The 20,231-nt window shown below is 32.4% G+C and overlaps 1 protein-coding gene across 1 annotated transcript; it reads left to right on the top strand.

Moving 5' to 3' along the window:
* Window positions 1-1,986: 1,986 nt before the first annotated feature.
* Window positions 1,987-20,212, top strand: LOC140441050 (15-hydroxyprostaglandin dehydrogenase [NAD(+)]-like). Its single transcript, XM_072531467.1, has 5 exons — window positions 1,987-2,141; window positions 9,980-10,106; window positions 10,156-10,262; window positions 13,784-14,121; window positions 19,937-20,212. Exons 1-5 carry the CDS (start codon window positions 2,043-2,045, stop codon window positions 20,085-20,087), a joined length of 822 nt encoding a protein of 273 aa, XP_072387568.1. The 5' UTR covers window positions 1,987-2,042; the 3' UTR covers window positions 20,088-20,212.
* Window positions 20,213-20,231: the final 19 nt, after the last annotated feature.

A 20,231-nucleotide genomic window follows, 5' to 3' on the forward strand; every position in this document is an offset into this window, starting at 1 on the left:
GATTTTGGAACTCCATATTTTTTGGATGCTTTTAGAAATCCACAAGTTCCTTTTCTAATGCTTCCAGAGCGCTGGCCATAGATTTTTCAGACCATTTTTGGTTTTTTCGTTGGTAATTTCTAGGCATCTGAAACAAAAACAATTCTTCTAAGTTTATTCTTATATTACCCTAAACAAACTTGAATATTTTTTGCTTTTAAAAGTGTTTTAACTATAGAATTTTCACATAAGGAGTAAAACGGGATATCCCATTTTACCCCACCCGGTTATTTCCCGTTTTACCCCACATGCTGTTTAAAAAGAAAAACTTACCTTGTATGCTCAATATGAATTGGTTCACTCAAAAAACCTATTCACATTATGCGCAGGGCACTACACATCATCTGAGTTCAAAAATTATTTCAAAAACTTGTTTAAAACAAAAGTTACAGCTTAAAACGTGGGACCCAAAAATTACATCAGGCACCTGTCAAAACACATATTTTGGTCTGAGCACGAGGTCGGGTGTTTGAACTACGGCACTTTCGAACTACAAGCCAAGGCGCATTAGACGAATGTTGTATTTTTCACCGCGGCTGACGTCATAGGTAGGCCGCTAGAGGCACTATCCCGTTTTACCCAAGTATCCCATTTTACCTCACCTTCCCCTATATAGCATTTTTCATATAAAAATGCTTGCACGTCATAATTTATATAAAGTGACGTCACTTATATTTAAAATTTCCAGAACGTCAACCTTAGAGTTCAAATTTTCCTAACACAGCTAATAATACGAAACCCATACGGAACTGCTCGATCTTTCATAGGCGTCAACATGGTGTAATAATCAGAAAAATAAAATCATAATAATATTGGAAACTTTAGAATTATATTGAATAAATAACCAAAAATATTTGTTATTATTAATAATATAAATTTTATGAAATAAATCTTTAAGTCTAATATTCCACAAAATAATAATTTTAATTAAATAGATTAGACAATTGTACGCAACTGATACAGGTACATTTCAAATTTTATTGACAGTTCAGTGTGTGGCAAAAGTGTATAATGTGTTGCCGGTTTTTTAGAGTAAGAGTTTTGTTTATGTTTTGATTTCTTGCACAATTTGATCATAATATAATATATATTAATAAATTGTATTTATAAATACATATTAAATTTAGATTAATAGTTTTAAAAACTAATTATTGTTGTGTGTTGTGATTGTGCTATGCCAACACAATTAAATAGTCCGTAGAAAGTTGATAGATAAGCTTTCATATAAGATAGATTATTTTGAACAAGAAATAATGACGAGGCGTTTTTACTATTAAAGCCCCAAAAATGTTTTCTAATGGATTTTAGTGTGTTACAGCAGTCTTAAAACTAAGTGTATTTACTGTTAATATAATAGTTTGACAACTAGTTGACATTTTAAAAATTCCTCACTTACTAACTATTCTCATGTTTTGGCAACGCTTTGGGGTTCTGATGTCGTAAATCTTTAATGACGTGCAAGCATTTTTATATGAAAAATGCTATATATCACTATACTATTTTGGTGACTTTAAAACAGTACTTCCTGTTGCAATTACCAAATTCCGAGGTCGAATTTATCACCTTTAATATGTACCTCTCATTGGACACCTCATTTGTCATTCTATCTATTCTAGTAACGGAGGAGCTGTGTTCTTTAACGGACAGACGGTCAGACAGACATGAACAATTTAAGGTATTCACCATGTTTTTAATGTTCTAAAATAAGCGAAAACAAAAATAAAATGTAATATGCGGAAAGATATTACGATTTATTTAACAGTTTAAGGTTTGTTTAAATATTTTATTGACCACATTTTTTAAGTTTTTTATAATTTGCAGATTTATACTTAATTACATTATTAACACTTAATCAATGCTTTCAAAACTTGGTTTATATTTAAATCTAATGCAAGTAAAATCGAAAACAAAAACAAGTTTTTTTTACGCAGAGGTTAAGGTTGAATTCATCTCATTTTGAATGTGACCAGAGATAAAATTGTTGCAGCAGTGATCTAGTAGAAATGGTTTTCGAAATCAAGAATAAAGTGGCTATTGTTACTGGTGGTGCGTCTGGAATTGGACTAGAATTCGTTAAACAATTCTTACAATGTGGAGTTAGGGTATATGATCTTTTTTTTTATTATTTAATCATGTCACATAATTGGTACATTTAATATACAGTAAGGGTACATAAAAAGGCTCCGGCCATAACTATCTTCTTCTTCTTAACATGCCATACACCAAAGTGTGTAGGCGACTATCTCATTACTAGAATTCTGTTCTTGGCAGCGTGACACAACTCGCCTGTATTGTGTATTCCTGTCCATTCTTTAATATTTCTTAACCAGGATAATTGTTTGCGGCCGGCTCCTCTCCTACCTTCGATCTTCCCTTGTAGGATTAACTGTGGTATTTCATATTTTGCTCCTCTCAATATGTGCCAAAGGTAACCAATCTTGCGTTTTTTAATTAATTTAAAGAGTTCTCTTTCCACGCCGGCTCTCTTAAGGACGTCATCGTTTCGAACTCTATCCACCCAAGGTATGCGCATCATTCTTCTTAATGACCACATTTCAAATGCTTCAAGTTTGTTGATAGATGTTTTTTTCAAAGTCCACGTTTCCATGCCATAAAGCAAGATGGACCATATGTAGCGTATTTCGAAATGTAGGTTTTGATTACATAGGAGCGGTCTGAATTTCACAAAAGCTTGTCTTGCCATTTGTATTCGGGTTTTTATCTCTTGTTGTGGATCCGATTGGTCATTGATTGACGTGCCAAGGTATTTAAAAGTTTTCACGCGTTTTATGCGATCGTCACCTATGCATATTATCGGGTTTTCTGGAGGGTTTCTGCTAATGACCATATATTTCGTTTTCAAAATGTTGATTTTGAGGCCATATTTTTACCTATGCTATTCACCCTATCAAGTAATAACTGCTGATCTTCCAAATTATCAGTTATAATCACTGTGTCGTCCGCATAGCGTAGGTTGCTAATTGGTATGCCGTTCACCTTAATGCCTAATTCCGTGTCTTCTGATACTTCCGCAAATATATTTTCAACATATAAATTAAAAAGCATCGGAGAGAGTATGCAGCCTTGGCGGACACCTTTCCGGATTTCAAATTCATCCGTATATTGGTCTTGATCAATCCTCACCTTTGCCATTTGGTTCCAGTATTCAATGTTGATCCTATGTAGTAGTTCCATCATGATATCATGTTTAACATTGTCAAATGCCTTCTCATAGTCGTTGAAGGTGAGGTAGACATCTTTTCGTTGATCTAAACAGTTTTGTATTAAAGTGTTCAAACATAAAATTGCCTCTCTTGTTCCTAGTCCTCCCTTAAAACCGAATTGTGTTGACCAGCTAAGTTCTTCTAGTATCTTGTACATTCTTGAGTGTAATATCCTAAGGAAGAGTTTCAGCAAGTGACTCATTAAACTGATTAAGCGGTGTTCATTGCATTTTGTGGCATTAGCTGTTTTTGGGATCATCACAAAGGATGACTGCAGCCATTCTCGCGGAATGTAACCAGTATCATAAATTGTATTGAACAGCTTTACCAAGATTTCGATATTCTCCTCGTCTAGTAGTTTTATTGCTTCTATATTAATTTCATCTGGACCTGTTGCTTTATGCATCTTTGTGGTTCTAACTGCATATTTTATTTCACTTCGCATTATTGATGGCCCTGATAAGTTTTCGGAAGGAAGTTTGCGCGTTGGTTGTGTTGGTCTTTCGTCATTAAAAAGTCTTTCTGCGTATTCTTTCCACGCCATTGCTATCTCCTCTTCTGACTCTATGTATTCGTTTCTGTCGTTGCGTATTCTTGTTCTGTGGTGGCTTTTGTGTATATTCGATATTTCTTTGATCTTCTTATGTATTCCAAAACTATCTCCTTTTTCCTGCAATTGTTCTATTTCGTTGCACCTTTCCACCATCCAACGTTCTTTTGCTTTCTTAATTTTCTGGCGAATTTCTAACTATCTGGGACATGCAAATAAAGTAAAAGTAAAGGTAAATATTCAAAAAGTCAAAGAAAGTTAGCATCTTTAACATACACTTGGTTACAATGGTTTTGTAGAATAAAAAAACCATCTTGTCCTTTGGCAGAGCATGTAATCGACAAAGACCATATTATGGTTTTTCATAACAGTAAAATTCTGTGTAATGAAGGTAATAAATTCAAAAGGACCTTTTTAGAAATGGTTTAGATTAGCAAGAGTGATAATAATTTAAACAAAAAATCAGAAATTCAAAATCTAAGTAAAATTTATAATTATGTTATTTCTTTATAATTCATTTATAAAACCAACAATATATCACATTTTTAATTTAATTTTCCATATACATATACTTGTTACAGTTTTTCAGGTATCTGTGAATAATAAATTAATTCTTATTAATTTTTTCTCTTATTAAATAATAGTTATTTATTGTACAAGACGATAAAATTGTACTTTATCTTCGAGAGCGTTTTTTAGCGTCGAGACGTCAGTCGAGACGCTAATTATGCTCGAGAAGATAATGTGATTTTATCGTCGTGTGCAATACAACATTTTTTTCTATAGCAAGACTTCAAGTTCAGGTGAAAAATAGAATTTCAAAGAAAATTGTAATTTTTAGCACAAAAATCGCAATTGTGTTACTCCGTTGCTAGAGATATGAATTACTCTGTCAACAAATGTCAAACAAATGTTACGTTTTGGTTGTTTGGAGCTGATCTAGTAAAAGTTAAACGTTTAAGTGGATGGAAATCGTCATCTGTTGCAGAATCTTACATTGAAGAGTCAATAAGCAATAAAATTGCTGTATCCAAGTGTATATTTGGCGGACCAGAAAATCAATCCAGTACCTCGAATCAAGTGTTTAAGCAAACGAGTACAAGTTGTGATGCTCCAAAAATAGATGTTTCTAATAATTTTAATTGTAAAATTTCGGTTGTTTTTAATCCCTAATGTGTTTGAATTTGTAAATTTAATTTAATAAAAAAAAGTTAAAACATTTTATCTACTCTTGCTGTTAAAGTGTCACTTTATCTACCCTTGCGGTTAAAGTGATACTTTATCTACTCAAAACAGTTGTTATAGCAACACTTTAACCTTAGCTATGGAAAAAAAAATAATATTTAACAAAATTTTTATGTTGACAATATAATTTTCAAAAATAAATTAAAATACAAACTATAAGTTGGCATTCATGACATTGAGAGTTATTTGTAATTTTCTATTCGTTGCTATTCTAATTTATATCTAACAAACCTAATTTTATTTGGGGAGTTACTACATTTTTGCAATTATTCGTTTTATTATTATTAGTTTTATTTTGTATTTTTATTTTAGCTCATGAAAATAATTGTAAAAACAATGGAAAACTCAGGAAAAAAAGCAAGGACTAATTATATAATAGCCCTTTTTTATTGACTCAAACCCATTTAAACATGTTCATAACATGTCTTTCCAACAAAGAATATGTTGGAATGTTCTTTTGCAATTGGTTCTAAATCGCTAAAAGAGCTACATGTCATAAGCAACTCGGTTGCATAACTTCTCAGGAACGCGGTACATTAATTACTATGGCTCTGGTAGTATCTGCAACAGGAAACTCTATTCCACCTTTCTTTATTTTCCCACGAGTTAATTATAAAGAGCATTTTTTGACATCTGGATCAGCTGAAACTGCAAATCTTTCAGGAGTTGATGACCAGGGAACACTTTCTACAATTTTCTAGACATTTTGTTATATATGTTGGTTGTTCCTTAGACAGGCCATCACTTTTATTATTGGACAAGCGTGATTCTTATATGGGGTTCACAGTCATTCCTATCCCATTGTTCTCATAAACTGCAGCCCCTCGATCGCTCCGTCTATGGACCGTTCAAGAAATACGTTAATTCAGCTTGTAACTCGTGGAGTACTAACAATCCTGGACGCACTATGACTATATATGACATTCCGACAGTAGTTTGAGAAGCATTGCCATTATCAGGTACACAAAAAAATATTATGTCAGGATTTCGAGTCCCTGGAATTTCTTTATTTAACAGAGATATCTTTGAAGACCACGAGTTTTCGCCAGGATATGCTACTGATCTGATCTACTAAAATTGAAATATTCCACCAATCAAGATAATTCTAAAAAGCAGTCAGATTTGTCAATTGCATCGAATCTGACCGACAAGCCGTTGTGTCAAAATCAGTCGCGGCGGGGGGGTTTAAAGGAACCTAATGACCTTTCTTTTTGAAAATAAACCTGACTGTCAAATGAACTGTTCTAATAGTTCCATTCAAGAGGAAAATGAGAACTCCGCTCCTACCACTCCATTAAAATTAAAGCCTACAAAAATGCTCTTGCGGAAGAATAAAAGAATGAAAAAACTGCCAAAAGAAGAATTTGTTCAAAAAAAGAACCAGGTACAAAGATTAAAACAAAAAAAAATGAAGGAAATTGATAATGATTGTGTTGATTCAGAGGAAAAGAACTGCTTTTGCCTCTGTTGTATGAATAACTACAAAAATGATGCTTTAAGTGAAAACTGGATACAATGCACAAATTGCAAAATGTGGGCGCATGAGCCTTGTGCTGACCATCCTGTTATTTTTTTTTGTTTGTGTGAATTGTGAAAGCACTTATGTTTTTTTTACACTTAAGTACTTTCATGTTGTTGTACATATATGTTACATTTTAAATTAATGTATTTAGTTACTTAGATTTATGCCTTTATGTTTTTATAAGTTTTTTTGATAAAATATTTTTACATTTTAAGTAAAAATGTGTTTTACTTTTTTTGTTTGCGTCAACCAACCACAGATAGTGCGTTAACTAACTCCGACCTAAGGCTACTTGGCGCATACTGAGATATATTTTAAAAAAATATTCTACATCCAAATGAACGGCTTTAACATTTTTTTTTTTTTTTTTTTTTTAGTCCTTTTCTTTTCAATTTATACACATACCATTTTCAGTAGACATAATATTCCCAATATCGAAACATTTATAGTAAAACAGCGAGAAATTCCTTTTAAAAAGGTAATTAAATATTTGGGCATTATACTGGATCACAAGCTCACATGGAAATTTCACATAGAATATATGTTAAATAGATGTGAAAAAGGCCTAAACTTTCTGAAAATGACAACTAAAACTTAGTGGGGAACAGATGTTCAGACTTCCTTACTTTTTTATAGAACTTACATTCGCTCTATCATAGATTATGGATGTTGGTTATATGGATCTGCCAGCAAGAACTTACTAAACAAATTAAACATATTTATAAACCAGTGTTTGCGTATCTGTATTGGTGCCATGAAGACAACTCCTATTGAGCCCCTTTATGTTGAAGCACGTGAGCCTCCAATTTCTCTTAGAAGACATTTCTTGGCCGAAAAATTTTTACTGAAAATTAAACACCAGAACACTTTCCTTTATACCGAATTAACAAATTTAAACAATTATGATTTAACGAATAAATATTGGATTAAGAAAAATTCTCCAACCCTATGTGAAGCTCTTAGAGAAAACACAGTTTGTGCTGATGAAGCTATTAATTTAAAATCACACACAGATATAAACGATTTTGAAGCTCTTTTTTATAGCGTTAAATTTATTAAACCAAATTATGTTAACACTGGAAGAGCAAATAACAACAATATAACAAGCATCTTATCCAATTGGGATCACTACAGTACTATCTACACGGATGCCTCCAAATCAGAAGACGGTACAGGATGTGCCTTTTACATCCCCATGGAGAAGGTAGAAAAAATGTTCAAATTAAAAGCAAATATTTCCATATTTAGTGCGGAAGCAATTGCCATATATCAAGCCCTACTTTTTGTTTCTAACAGAGATTCCTCCGTTATTATTGTTTCAGATTCCATGTCAGTTCTCACAGCCATTAACCAACCTTTTGTTCCAACCTCATACTCCAATCCCTACATAATATTAATTAAAAAATTAGTTAAACACTTTAAGGAAAATAAAAAAAAATGTGATATTTATATGGGCCAAAGCACACAGTGGAATTAAACATAATGAACATGTGGACCAACTAGCCAAATTAAGTATTTATTCAGTGGATACCACAGAATTTCTACCCAGTATTTCTGATTTGGTTGCTTCACTAAAGGCAGTTTTAAAATATAAATGGAGTGACCTATGGTCTGAGTTTTGTTTTACCAACCCAAATAGATACACTTCTTTACACACAACTGTCCCTGTTGCACATTGGCACAGAACTTATAATGTCCCTAGGCGTTATATAACAACCATATCTAGGCTTAAATTTGGACATGCTTGTTTTCCTGCTCATCTTGCAAGGATTCATGTGATCGAGAGTAAAAACTGTTTGGAATGTGGAGTAGAAGGTGACCTAGATCATGTAATTTTTGGTTGTGCCAAATATAATTTGGAATCCACCTTATTATATAATAATATAGTTCGTATTACCGGTAAATCTCCGTTTAACGTTTTATCTGCCCTAGCGACTCAAAATAGATTAATTTACGATTGCATAATCGATTTTTTGACCAAATGTAATATTTTTCTTTAGTTAAAAAAAAAATTGGTTTTTACTTTTTACCTTTGTTTTCTCTCCTTTATATGTTTAATCCTATTTACCGTGGCCTAGTTCTCCTGTGTATGTTATATATTATAATGTCCTGATGGTCCCCTGGACGTGAAACGAGTGAACCATGTTAATTGTATATGTTTATGGATATATATGTGTATGTATTATTTATATTTTTTCTCTTCTTTTTGTTAAATGTTGTTAATTTATCTATTTTAGTCTATTCGATTGCAAATAACTCAAAAACTTTTTACTGTACCTAATGAGATTAAAAGATCATGTAACTGGCTGTATGGCAAACTGCCGAAGCCATAAAAATAAAATAATAAAATAAAAAAAAAACATTTTTTTTTTCATTTTCATAAATAGAGATAGGCAAAACATGAAACTATTCTGTTTTGCAAAAAATTTACGTCAAAATGTTTTAATTTATAGTTTAACGTCTAAAATTTAAAAATTCTGTCAACCAGCCACGGTCTCCCATGCAAAAGATGGTGTGTTATAAGAATAAACTGTAGATGTATTGTCGAAAAAGTTATTCTTAATAACGACCAATGGCGTCCGGTAAGCTTGGATTATCAGTTCATCTGCCGACTTCTTATTGCTTCATATAGAGGTTACTAATAGCGTACACAATGTAGCAACGTACAGAGAATATAATACAGAGAACTTTCAAAGACAATAAGGAAAAATATTAAGGAGGACATAGGCTACAAGAAAAAAGAAAAGAATTAACCATTGGGAAAAATTAAATCGTTACTATAACAAATGAAAATACCAGGATAACAGACAGATATAAAATAATACCACTCCTGCAACAACGGTGAACTATACAAGGCTTCTAAAGCACTTGAAGCCGCAACCAGTAACCAAGAAGTAACAAAAATGAAAAGCGGCGAAGCAGCTGGAATATATGGTAAAACTGCTGAAATAAGCTGGCAAAAAAACCTGGAAAATCTTAGCAGATATATTTACGAACTGCCTAAGATCAATATGCGTACCAGATCACTGGAATACAGCAAACATATTTATTATTCATAATAAATGTAGCATAAGACTTATAAGTCTACTAACAATCATATACAAGGTATTCACAAAGACCATCAACAAAAGCATTGGATACTGAACAGCCAAGAGAGCAAGCTGGCTTTAGAAGTGGATTCAGTACCCTAGATCATATCCATAGTCTTCGAGAATTAATGAGTAAAGCTAAACGATATGAATTACCACTAGTGTTAATATTTATAGACTTCGAGAAGGTTTTATATAGAGAAGTCTCAGGTCTTTATTTGAAACCAAATAAAAAGAAAACTTTCAATTGGTACCAACTATTTTATGTTTTGTGAGTTAAACAATATCTAAACATCTTCATTTGTTTTAGGGTGTTGTCATAGCCGATATTAATGCAGAGGCCGGTAAAAAAATTTCTGAAGAATTAAACAAAGAATTTGGCGTAGAAAAAGTGGTATTTGTTCAAACCGACGTTCGCGATCAAAAAAGTCTAGAAAGTAAACATTCATTTTCATAGTTTTCCTTGTTTAATATAGTTTGTTTTAGATGCTTTTGTTACTACTTTAAACCATTTCAAATATATTGATATCCTTATTAATAACGCTGGAGTTTGTATGGAGAATCAGTGGGAAACAGCAGTTGATATTAATTTGGTATGTAGATCTTTATAATAATAATACTTATTTATATGCTTATATACGCTACAAATATGTGTGTATTGTGCGAGACATATATGAGGGAGCAACAATTAGTGTTAGGAAAGGTGTGGGTGAATCAAAATGTAATTCCGTAGAGGTTGAAACAAATTTTATATCAAAGTTTAGGTGAAAACAAAAGATATTTTTAAAAAAGTTTATGATTTATATAACGGAATCATACATCGGGGTTTTTATGAAGGGTTTTACGATTTTTTCTGCAAAGTTGAAGGAAAAAGCTTTCATTAAAGACTTGATAAATTAAATTTGACTCTTAATTGATTTAAATAATTATAAATAAAGCTTGAAAAAGAAATTTGCGAAAAAATATTATTTGTATTATAAATAAGCACTATTAATATTTAATTTTGCAAGAAATTGCGTTACCAATATACAGCAAACAAAATTGGTTTAAAAAATATTCAAGAGTTTATGAGATATTTAATTTGTTTCTCGTCGACCATCCATTTATGATCAATTTTAACACCCTCAAAATCATTGATTAATAACCTCTATTAATAAATGATTTTCTATTAATGAACGATTTCATTATAGGCAACACAACATACATTACTTGCATAAATTAATTAAACGCTCTGTGATTGGCAGTGACCTGTGGTGTAGGCAACCAAACATATACCTATTTATATTCCCACTAAAAAATTTAAAATTAAGTAGCCGCTGTCAGTACTATCTGTCATTGTATGTCATTATTTACTTTATTGTTTAAAATTCTGTGTATTTGAAAAATCAAAAGATGGATATTGACGAAAAGTTTAATTTAATTCTACCAGAAGTGGCAGACACTGCAAATGAAATATCTTTAAGTTTACTTAAAAGTGTATATTATTTCATTAAAGTTAATGAAAGCTGAAAAAAATTGTTGTTTATCGTTAAGTAAATAAAAATTTAGACTAAGATATCTTTATTTCTGAGAAGTACGGTCGACGGAAAAGTTTTGTAACGAACTCGTGAATTAAAATGGCGATTAACAATCTCGAACATTAACGCGTGAGCGAAGCGAGAAACGAAAATATCTCAATTGTTAATCGCCCTTATTAATACACTTGTTGGTTAAATAACTATTATTAAATGGTTCTATTTTTTCACTTAAAAAATGCAGTTGTTGTCGATAGACTTTATACTTTTATAATGTCTCATTTTTTTTATGTATATTTACAAGCTACTGAAATGTTAAGCGAACGGGGAAAACCCATGCTAGTGGCGAACAATTTTAAATATAATTTTCACAAGGTATTGTCGGGAGAGACGGCATTCTGCACACGAAAGATGTAAGGCATAGCTTCCATTGCAGCTTCGTCAAGAGCTTTCATAATTTCGTTGTACGTATTAATTGGTGAGGAGTAACAAACATCGTGCAATTTCAGATTCAACCTCATTCGATACAGAAACTGGGTGGACTCATTTTCAAAACCTTGTAGATTATATCTCTTTGTTGAAATGTCTTGCAGCATCATTGAACTTTAGTTTTCATTTTGTCGTTGGCTTTCTTTAAATGTAAATAGTAGTAACGCTTTAAGCAAATGGTGATCAGATCCACATTCTGCTCCTCGATGGACTCTAACGTTATTAACCTTTATTGTGGAGTTTTCTTTGCATATACAATAACCGATTATTAATTTCAAATTCCTCGTTGGCTGAATCCACGTGAATTTATGAATATCCTTGTGCTGATAATATCCATTCATTATCTTTAAATTCATGTGATCGCAGAAACTTATTAATCTCTCACCGTTTTTATTTATTTTTTCTTCTCCAAATGGACCGACCACTTTGCTATTTACTTTTCTTCCGGTCATAGCATTTCTTCTACAACTTTATCATTACAAAAAAGAACATATCCAGAAACACTCTTTCTGTCATTACCATCGCTCGCAAAATCTGAGTCAGCATATGCATGAAGAAGCTTAACTCATTTTTCTAAATTAAATTTAGAATCCAGTGGAATTTTACTAATCTTATAATTTACCATGTTAACACAATTAACAATTTTTGTAACTAAATTTTTCTGGCTGACAACTAAAGTCTTATCTTTTCTTTCAATTTCTAATCCTAAAAAGACAATTTTTGTTTCATTTAATAAATCACTTAATTCTAAAATTTTCTCTAAATTTGATTTTAAAAATTTGACATCATCTTCAGAAATTTAAATAACAAAAATATTATCCAAGTTTTTCAATTAAAATACAAGCAAGGGTCAACCTTAGATCTTTTAAATCCTAAATTACATAAATGCTTATTAATAGTTGTATTCCAACATTTAGGGCTTTCTCGTAAACCATATAAAGCTTTTACCAACTTACATACTACACGATTTAACGCTAAGGCCATACGGTGGCTTTAAAAACACATCACTAGACACTGGACTTTTCAAAAAAGCACTTTTGACATTAACTTGATGAATATACATATCAGGATCTACAGCACTGGCTCACAGTACCCTCAGGGTCGTTAATCTAGCTACTGGTGCATACACGTCTTCGTTGTCCAATGCTGGCTGCTGATAGCCTCTGGCCACTAATCTAGCTCTTTTTTCTAACTGACTATCAACAGTTTTCTCAACAAAAACTCATCGTGAATCAATGATTACATCATCAGCCTTAGGTTCTACCAAAGTCCAGGTACTGCTGCTTTCTAACGCCAAAAGTTCTTTATCTATGGCCTTCTTCCATCCATTCCCCATCGAAACAGCTTCAGTATAGTTTTTAGGTTATTCAGAAGATAGACAGCCAGAAGATAAAGCCATCATCATACTCACGTCATAGTCATCGAACATTGTTAATCTCAATTAACTCTCAACTTAAAATATCTCAATTGTTAATCGCCCTTATTAATACACTTGTTGGTTAAATAACTATTATGAAATGGTTCTATTTTTTCACTTAAAAATGCAGTTGTTGTCGATAGACTTTATACTTTTATAATGTCTCATTTTTTTTATGTATATTTACAAGCTAATGAAATGTTAAGCGAACGGGGAAAACCCATGCTAGTGGCGAACAGTTTTAAATATAATTTTCACAGGGTATTGTCGGGAGAGACGGCATTCTGCACACGAAAGATGTAAGGCATATGTGAAAACGGAAAGTTCCGCACAGTACACAGAGCTCGACTTCGGTGGTGAACACAACCATGAGAGCAGCAGTCTTGGAAAAGCTAAACCGCCAAAAACTCAACAATTCATTGAAGAATAAGGCTGTTCTGGCATTAAAACGCTTACTGTGATTGATTTACATCTGATAAGGAACTGCATCAACTGCAGTCAAAGAAAGGTATTACCGAAACTACTTAACAAGTGTTAAGAAAGTCCATGAAGTGCAAAATACAATTGAAATAACTCCAAATGAAGGAGAGCTGTTCTTGTTAAAGATCGATTTGGACTCCAATTTCCTGGTGTTTTCTTGTACTTCTTTTGTACTTTGAATATTTGTAGTGTTAATATTTAATTTTTTTTGTAGAAAGGAATTATTGGAGGAATGGTTCTTGGTATGGAAAAATATTTAAGATATCACAAAGAAGGAGATGAAGCAGTAATTCTAAATCTTTCCTCTCTAAGTGTTACAGAAAATCTATGTATTATGCCTGTCTATGTAGCTACAAAATATGGCGTGATAGGTTTGACTAGAAATTGGGGTGATTCCTCTCACTATAACAGAACTAAAGTAAGAGTTTTGGCTATATGCCCGGGTATGACAGATACTTGCTTTTTGGAGAATTTAAGACATCGTCTCCTTAATGAAGAATATACTGCAATGTATGATGAAGTTGTTAGCAAGTTTGAAGTATTCCTTCAACCGTAAGTTGTTACTTATATCTAGATTTATATATAACCTATAACATATACATTTAGGTTTTTTCATTATTTATCTCCATTCTCTCTACCCTTACACTTTATTTCCCATAATTCTTATTTATATCTGTTCTATGTCGTCTACCACCTCGACTTTTTATCATAGTGTCTATTTTTTACCTAATAGTACATTTTTTCTATTATTAGTTGATATAACAAAACACGTCTGATTTCCTCATTGATTTGTTGATTATATCTGTTTACGCAGGTTAATAATAACACTATTATTATATTTAATTAGAAAAGAAATAAGTTTTATTATTTTACAAGTACGTACAAGTATAAGGTGTACAGACCAGTGACAAGTGACATGTAAGTCATCAGACATCAATAAAAATAAAACGTCTTGCCAACATACATAAAATAATTATAGTACGGAATTGTACACTGTACAGCAACACCTCCTCTCAATTCTACAAAAGTACATGAATTTAGTACAAACTGCAAACAAAATTACAATTAACTAATAAACAGTATAATTATTAAACATTAGTTTTAGAAACATTCAAACAATTTCTCAATAATTCAAATTGAGTAACAGGCAATGCCTTGGTCATAATATCAGCTGTTTGTTTGTAGGAACATTACCCAATAACAAAATTTCCTTTATTTACATCATAAACATATTGATGTTTTACATCAATATGTTTTTAGTGGTTGGTCTCATAAGTTTGTTATTTATATGCAATTTTGGTTGTCCTCAAAAATTTTAATAGGATATTGAAAATCAAAAAGGTCTTTCAAAAGTTGACCTAAAAACAAACACTCAGTCATATACGCGGACAGAGGCAAATATTCGGTTTCACTGCTACTAAGAGCAACTACAGATTGCTTTTTAGAACACTAGTTATAAGAACATATATAGAAACATATATAGAACACTACTTCTACAACTTTATATATATACATATATATATATATATATATATATATATATATATATATATATATATATATATATATATATATATATATATATATATATATATATAACGAGTTTATTACAGCTGCCGCCGTTTCTCGCAACCTAGCTTTCAACGCTTGCGATCGTTCCAGTCATCTACTTGTAGACCCCTATCTTCCATTGCACCTTTTACTTCTTCTCTCCACGATCTTCTTGGTCTTCCCTTTTTCCTGCGGTTGGTGGGGATCCACTGTAATATTCTCTTTGGCCATCGTTGATCATTCATCCTTTCTACATGGCCATACCATTTCAGCCTTTTGCATTCTATAGTTTCCAGGACGTCAATGTCTGTGTCCATACGCTCTCTGATTTCAGTATTCCTTACTCTATCTCTTCTAGTGAGTTGGCAACATCTTTTTCAATAATTCATTTCCATTGCTTTTATTTTGGATGCGTCATTTTTATTTATTACCCAAAGCTCTGAACCATATGTAGCAATGCTTTCTATGATACTTTTGTATATCCTAATTTTTGTGTTTCTGGTGATGTGGTTATTCCAAAGTATACTATTCAGTTGACATATTGCTGAATTTCCTTGACCAATTCTAGTAGCTCTTTCTTTTGTATTCCGACCATTGTTTGTAATGTTTACACCGAGATATTTATAGCTATCAGTATTTTGAATTTGTTTGCTTCCTAGTTCTAAGTGCTTTCCTTCACCTCCCACTACTACGTACTCTGTTTTTGATGGATTAATTGATAAGCCCCACTTAGTATATTCTTCATCTATTTTTCGTAACATGTAGTGGATATCATCTTGATCTTCTGCAAGTATTACTTGGTCATCAGCAAAATGCAAGCTGTACAGTGTATGGTCTCCAATTTTAACACCCATAGGTTCACATTTTCTTTTCCAAATATCCAAAACCCCCTCCAAATAAATCTTAAAGAGTGTAGGTGCAATGCAGCAGCTTTGGCGAAGTCCTTTGGTCACTTTTATCTTTTTTGTCACTTTTTGTCCAATCTTTATTACACTCGTCATATCATCGTACAACTCCCTTACAGCATTAATGTAAATCGGTGGAATATTCTTGTCTTCTAGCACCTGCCATAGCTTGGCTAATGGGACACTGTCATACGCTTTTTGAAGATGAATAAATACCATGTGTGTCTCCATATTATGTTCCAAACGCTTTTCTATTGTTTGTTTTAGGCAGAACACATTGTCTATACAAGAACGACCAGCACGAAAGCCACTCTGATCTTCAGCAATCTTCAATTCGGCTTTTAATTATCCTCCCGTAGACTCTATAGATTAAGTTAGTTACACTAAGCCCTCGGTAGTTCTTACAATCTTTTCTGTCGCCTTTATTTTTGTATAGATAGCTGATATATGCAGTTTTCCATTCTGGGGGTAGCTCTTCTCCTCTCAAGAATAAATTAAAAGTATAAGCCAATAGCTGAAATAGTTTGTCAGGGCCATACTTAATCAGTTCAATGGGTACTCCCCCCGGTCCTGGAGCCTTTCCATTTTTCATAGCGTTGGCGTGTTTTTTAATTTCTTCTGGTGTTATTTCAGTTTCTTCGCGGTAGGAAATATCATATTTTTGGTAGCCAATATCTTGGAATTCTGTTTGATCTTCGGTCAGCATTTGTTCATAATATTGGACCCATAATTTTGGGGCTATTAGAGTTAACCTACTGCATTCTTTTCTATCTGTTCTACTACCTCTAATTGTTTTCCAGGCTTCTTTACTTCTTGCTGTACCCATAAAATTTTCTACGTTATCGCAGGCTTTATTCCACATCTCATTTTTGGCTTTATTTACCTCTTTTTTTACTTCTTTGTTTAAGCTGTTGTACTGTTGTCGATAGTAAGGGTCCTTTGTTGCTAGCCATTTGTTATACATATTCTTCTTCTTCCCCACAAGATCTTTTATTTCTTTATTCCACCATTCATTTCTATTTTTTATGCTATCCACTTCTCCAATAGCTTCCATTGCAGCTTCGTCAAGAGCTTTCATAATTTCGTTGTACGTTTTAATTGGTGAGGAGTAACAAACATCGTGCAATTTCAGATTCAACCTCATTCGATACAGAAACTGGGTAGACTCATTTTCAAAACCTTGTAGATTATATCTCTTTGTTGAAATATCTTGCAGTATCATTGAACTTTTGTTTTCATTTTGTCGTTGGCTTCCTTTAAATGTAAATAGTAGTGACGCTTTAAGCAAATGGTGATCAGATCCACATTCTGCTCCTCAATGGACTCTAACGTTATTAACCTTTATTGTGGAGTTTTCTTTGCATATACAGTAATCGATTATTGATTTCAAATTCCTCGTTGGCTGAATCCACGTGAATTTATGAATATCCTTGTGCTGATAATATTCATTCATTATCTTTAAATTCATATAATCGCAGAAACTTATTAATCTCTCACCGTTTTTATTTATTTTTTCTTCTCCAAATGGATCGACCACTTTGCTATTTACTTTTCTTCCGATTCTAGCATTTCTTCTACAACTTTATCATTACAAAAAAGAATATACCCAGAAACACTCTTTCTGTCATTACCATCGCTCGCAAAGTCAGCATATGCATGAAGAAGCTTAACTCATTTTTCTAAATTAAATTTAGAATCCATTGGAATTTTACTAATCTTATAATTTACCATGTTAACACGATTAACAATTTTTGTAACTAAATTTTTCTGGCTGACAACTAAAGTCTTATCTTTTCTTTCAATTTCTAATCCTAAAAAGACAATTTTTGTTTCATTTAATAAATCACTTAATTCTAAAATTTTCTCTAAATTTGATTTTAAAAATTTGACATCTTCAGAAATTTAAATAACAAAAATATTATCCAAGTTTTTCAATTGAAATACAAGCAAGGGTCAACCTTAGATCTTTTAAATCCTAAATTACATAAATGCTTATTAATAGTTGTATTCCAACATTTAGGGCTTTCTCGTAAACCATATAAAGCTTTTACCAACTTATATACTACACCAGATTTAACGCTAAGGCCATACGGTGGTTTTAAAAACACATCACTAGACACTGGACTTTAAAAAAAAGCACTTTTGACATTAACTTGATGAATATCCATATTACGATCTACAGCACTGGCTAACAGTACCCTCAGGGTGGTTAATCTAGCTACTGGTGCATAAACGTCTTCGTTGTCCAATGCTGGCTGCTGATAGCCTCTGGCCACTAATCTAGCTCTTTTTTCTGACTATCAACAGTTTTCTCAACAAAAACTCATCGTGAATCAATGATTACATCATCAGCCTTAGGTTCTACCAAAGTCCAGGTACTGCTGCTTTCTAACGCCAAAAGTTCTTTATCTATGGCCTTCTTCCATCCATTCCCCATCGAAACAGCTGCAGTATAGTTTTTAGGTTATTCAGAAGATAGACAGCCAGAAGATAAAGCCATCATCATACTCACGTCATAGTCATCAAGATAAAAAGGTATACGTCTATCGTATCTCGTATTCTTGACTACTATCAGGTTTTATTACCTCCGGTTCAATTTTAACAGGTTCAGTAATAGTTTGCCCATCCACACCTCTATGTCTCATCATATGTACTGGAGATTCACTTTCACAAGTTTCATCAAATCTAAATGAACGAGATGTACACAATTGCAATTCTATTAAATACAAATTACTAATCAATTTTCCAGTAATAATTGCAGTATCACCCCTCATGATTTTTACTTCCTTATTTTCAAAAATTACACGAAAACCTTTTTTTTTCAATTTGTCTTACTAATAATAACTTGTAATAAAAATTGTAACAAACAAAAACATCATTCAAAGTAACTGAAAATCCTTCTTTCGATATAGCTGAGAAACTACCTTGAAATTTTGCTACTAAAGTTTCACCAACCTTTGCTACATTTATTTGTCTATCCACTGCTTTGGAACTAGTCAAAAATTGAATGTATTTTGACATAAACAGGTGATTTGTACAACCACTATCCACAACCAGATGTACACTATTCATTACATTTGAATTACAGCTGACTGCAACTTCCTGTTTTGTGTGACTACCAAGAAATGCAATTTCTTTATTTTCAACATTACAGTTTCACGATTTTTAGACAATTTTTTGGACATTTCGAGCGAATATGCCCCATTTCATGACAGTGATAACAACAACAGTGATAGCAAAAAGTATTTTTGCTTTCACGTTAATATTTATCATGACCAACAAAGCCATGCGAAGGAACAACTACACTCGTAACCTCTTTTGTTTTTAAATGGCATCTTCTGCGAATAAACTATTTTTCACAAAATCTATAGTTACTTTGGTTGGATCAGAACGAAATAAAATATCAATGGGTATTACAACTGAAGTAAATCTGTCAGGCATTGCAGATAAAAGTGTAGTGATCTTTCCACTATCGTCTATTTACCTTCTGCATCCTTAAGGTTTTATCAAAATTCACCCAAGTTGCCGTCTTCTTTAATTACTAAGTTGCGCAACTTTTTCTGGATTTTTGCTCGAGACTAAAGTCCTGTCTTTTCGTAAACAGCTGTAAGAGATTCCATCATTCCCATCGAAGTTTCTTGGGTTTTAATTATCCCCAAAACATTATCCCCAACTAACTGAGGAATAATATCCTTTGCAGTCGAATCACTTTTAACAAAGTTTTTGTACTTATAGTCAGTCCTAGCAGGTTTCTCTTGAGAAATGACATCAAGAACACCATGTCTTTCCAATCGAAATATCCAATCAAAACCGGCAAAACCTTTAACAGCTATTGTAACATACGAACTATGCTCTCATTTTTATTAAGTCTTAAGTACTGATCAATTTTATTAATCATTGTTAATTTTTAGTGCTGATCATGTCGCTAAAGTGTCTATGTCATTGTTGGAACACGCACCAAGTGGATCTGCATGGATAATAGAAGGTAGCGAAGCTCCATACGAATTGAAGCATTTAGACAAAAGTGTATTCAAAGATAATTTGTTAAAAATAGATACTTAGTTAATGATGTGGTATTTATATGTCAGTTCACTATAAAACTGCAGGATTTGGTACCTTGAAAACCTTTCAAATTTATTTTGTACAATTTACTACCATTAAAAATAAAAAGATGAAAATGGAATAAATATAAAATTATGACTGTTT

Source organism: Diabrotica undecimpunctata, chromosome 5 (assembly GCF_040954645.1).
Source record: "Diabrotica undecimpunctata isolate CICGRU chromosome 5, icDiaUnde3, whole genome shotgun sequence".
Taxonomy (NCBI): domain Eukaryota; kingdom Metazoa; phylum Arthropoda; class Insecta; order Coleoptera; family Chrysomelidae; genus Diabrotica; species Diabrotica undecimpunctata.

Bases quoted from the DNA above. Each gene is read 5' to 3' on its own strand.
- LOC140441050 (XM_072531467.1), top strand. From the start codon at position 2,043: ATGGTTTTCGAAATCAAGAATAAAGTGGCTATTGTTACTGGTGGTGCG. The intron at 2,142-9,979 runs GTATATGATCTT...CATTTGTTTTAG, and splicing joins TCTTACAATGTGGAGTTAGG to GGTGTTGTCATAGCCGATAT. The intron at 10,263-13,783 runs GTATGTAGATCT...TTTTTTTTGTAG, and splicing joins CAGCAGTTGATATTAATTTG to AAAGGAATTATTGGAGGAAT.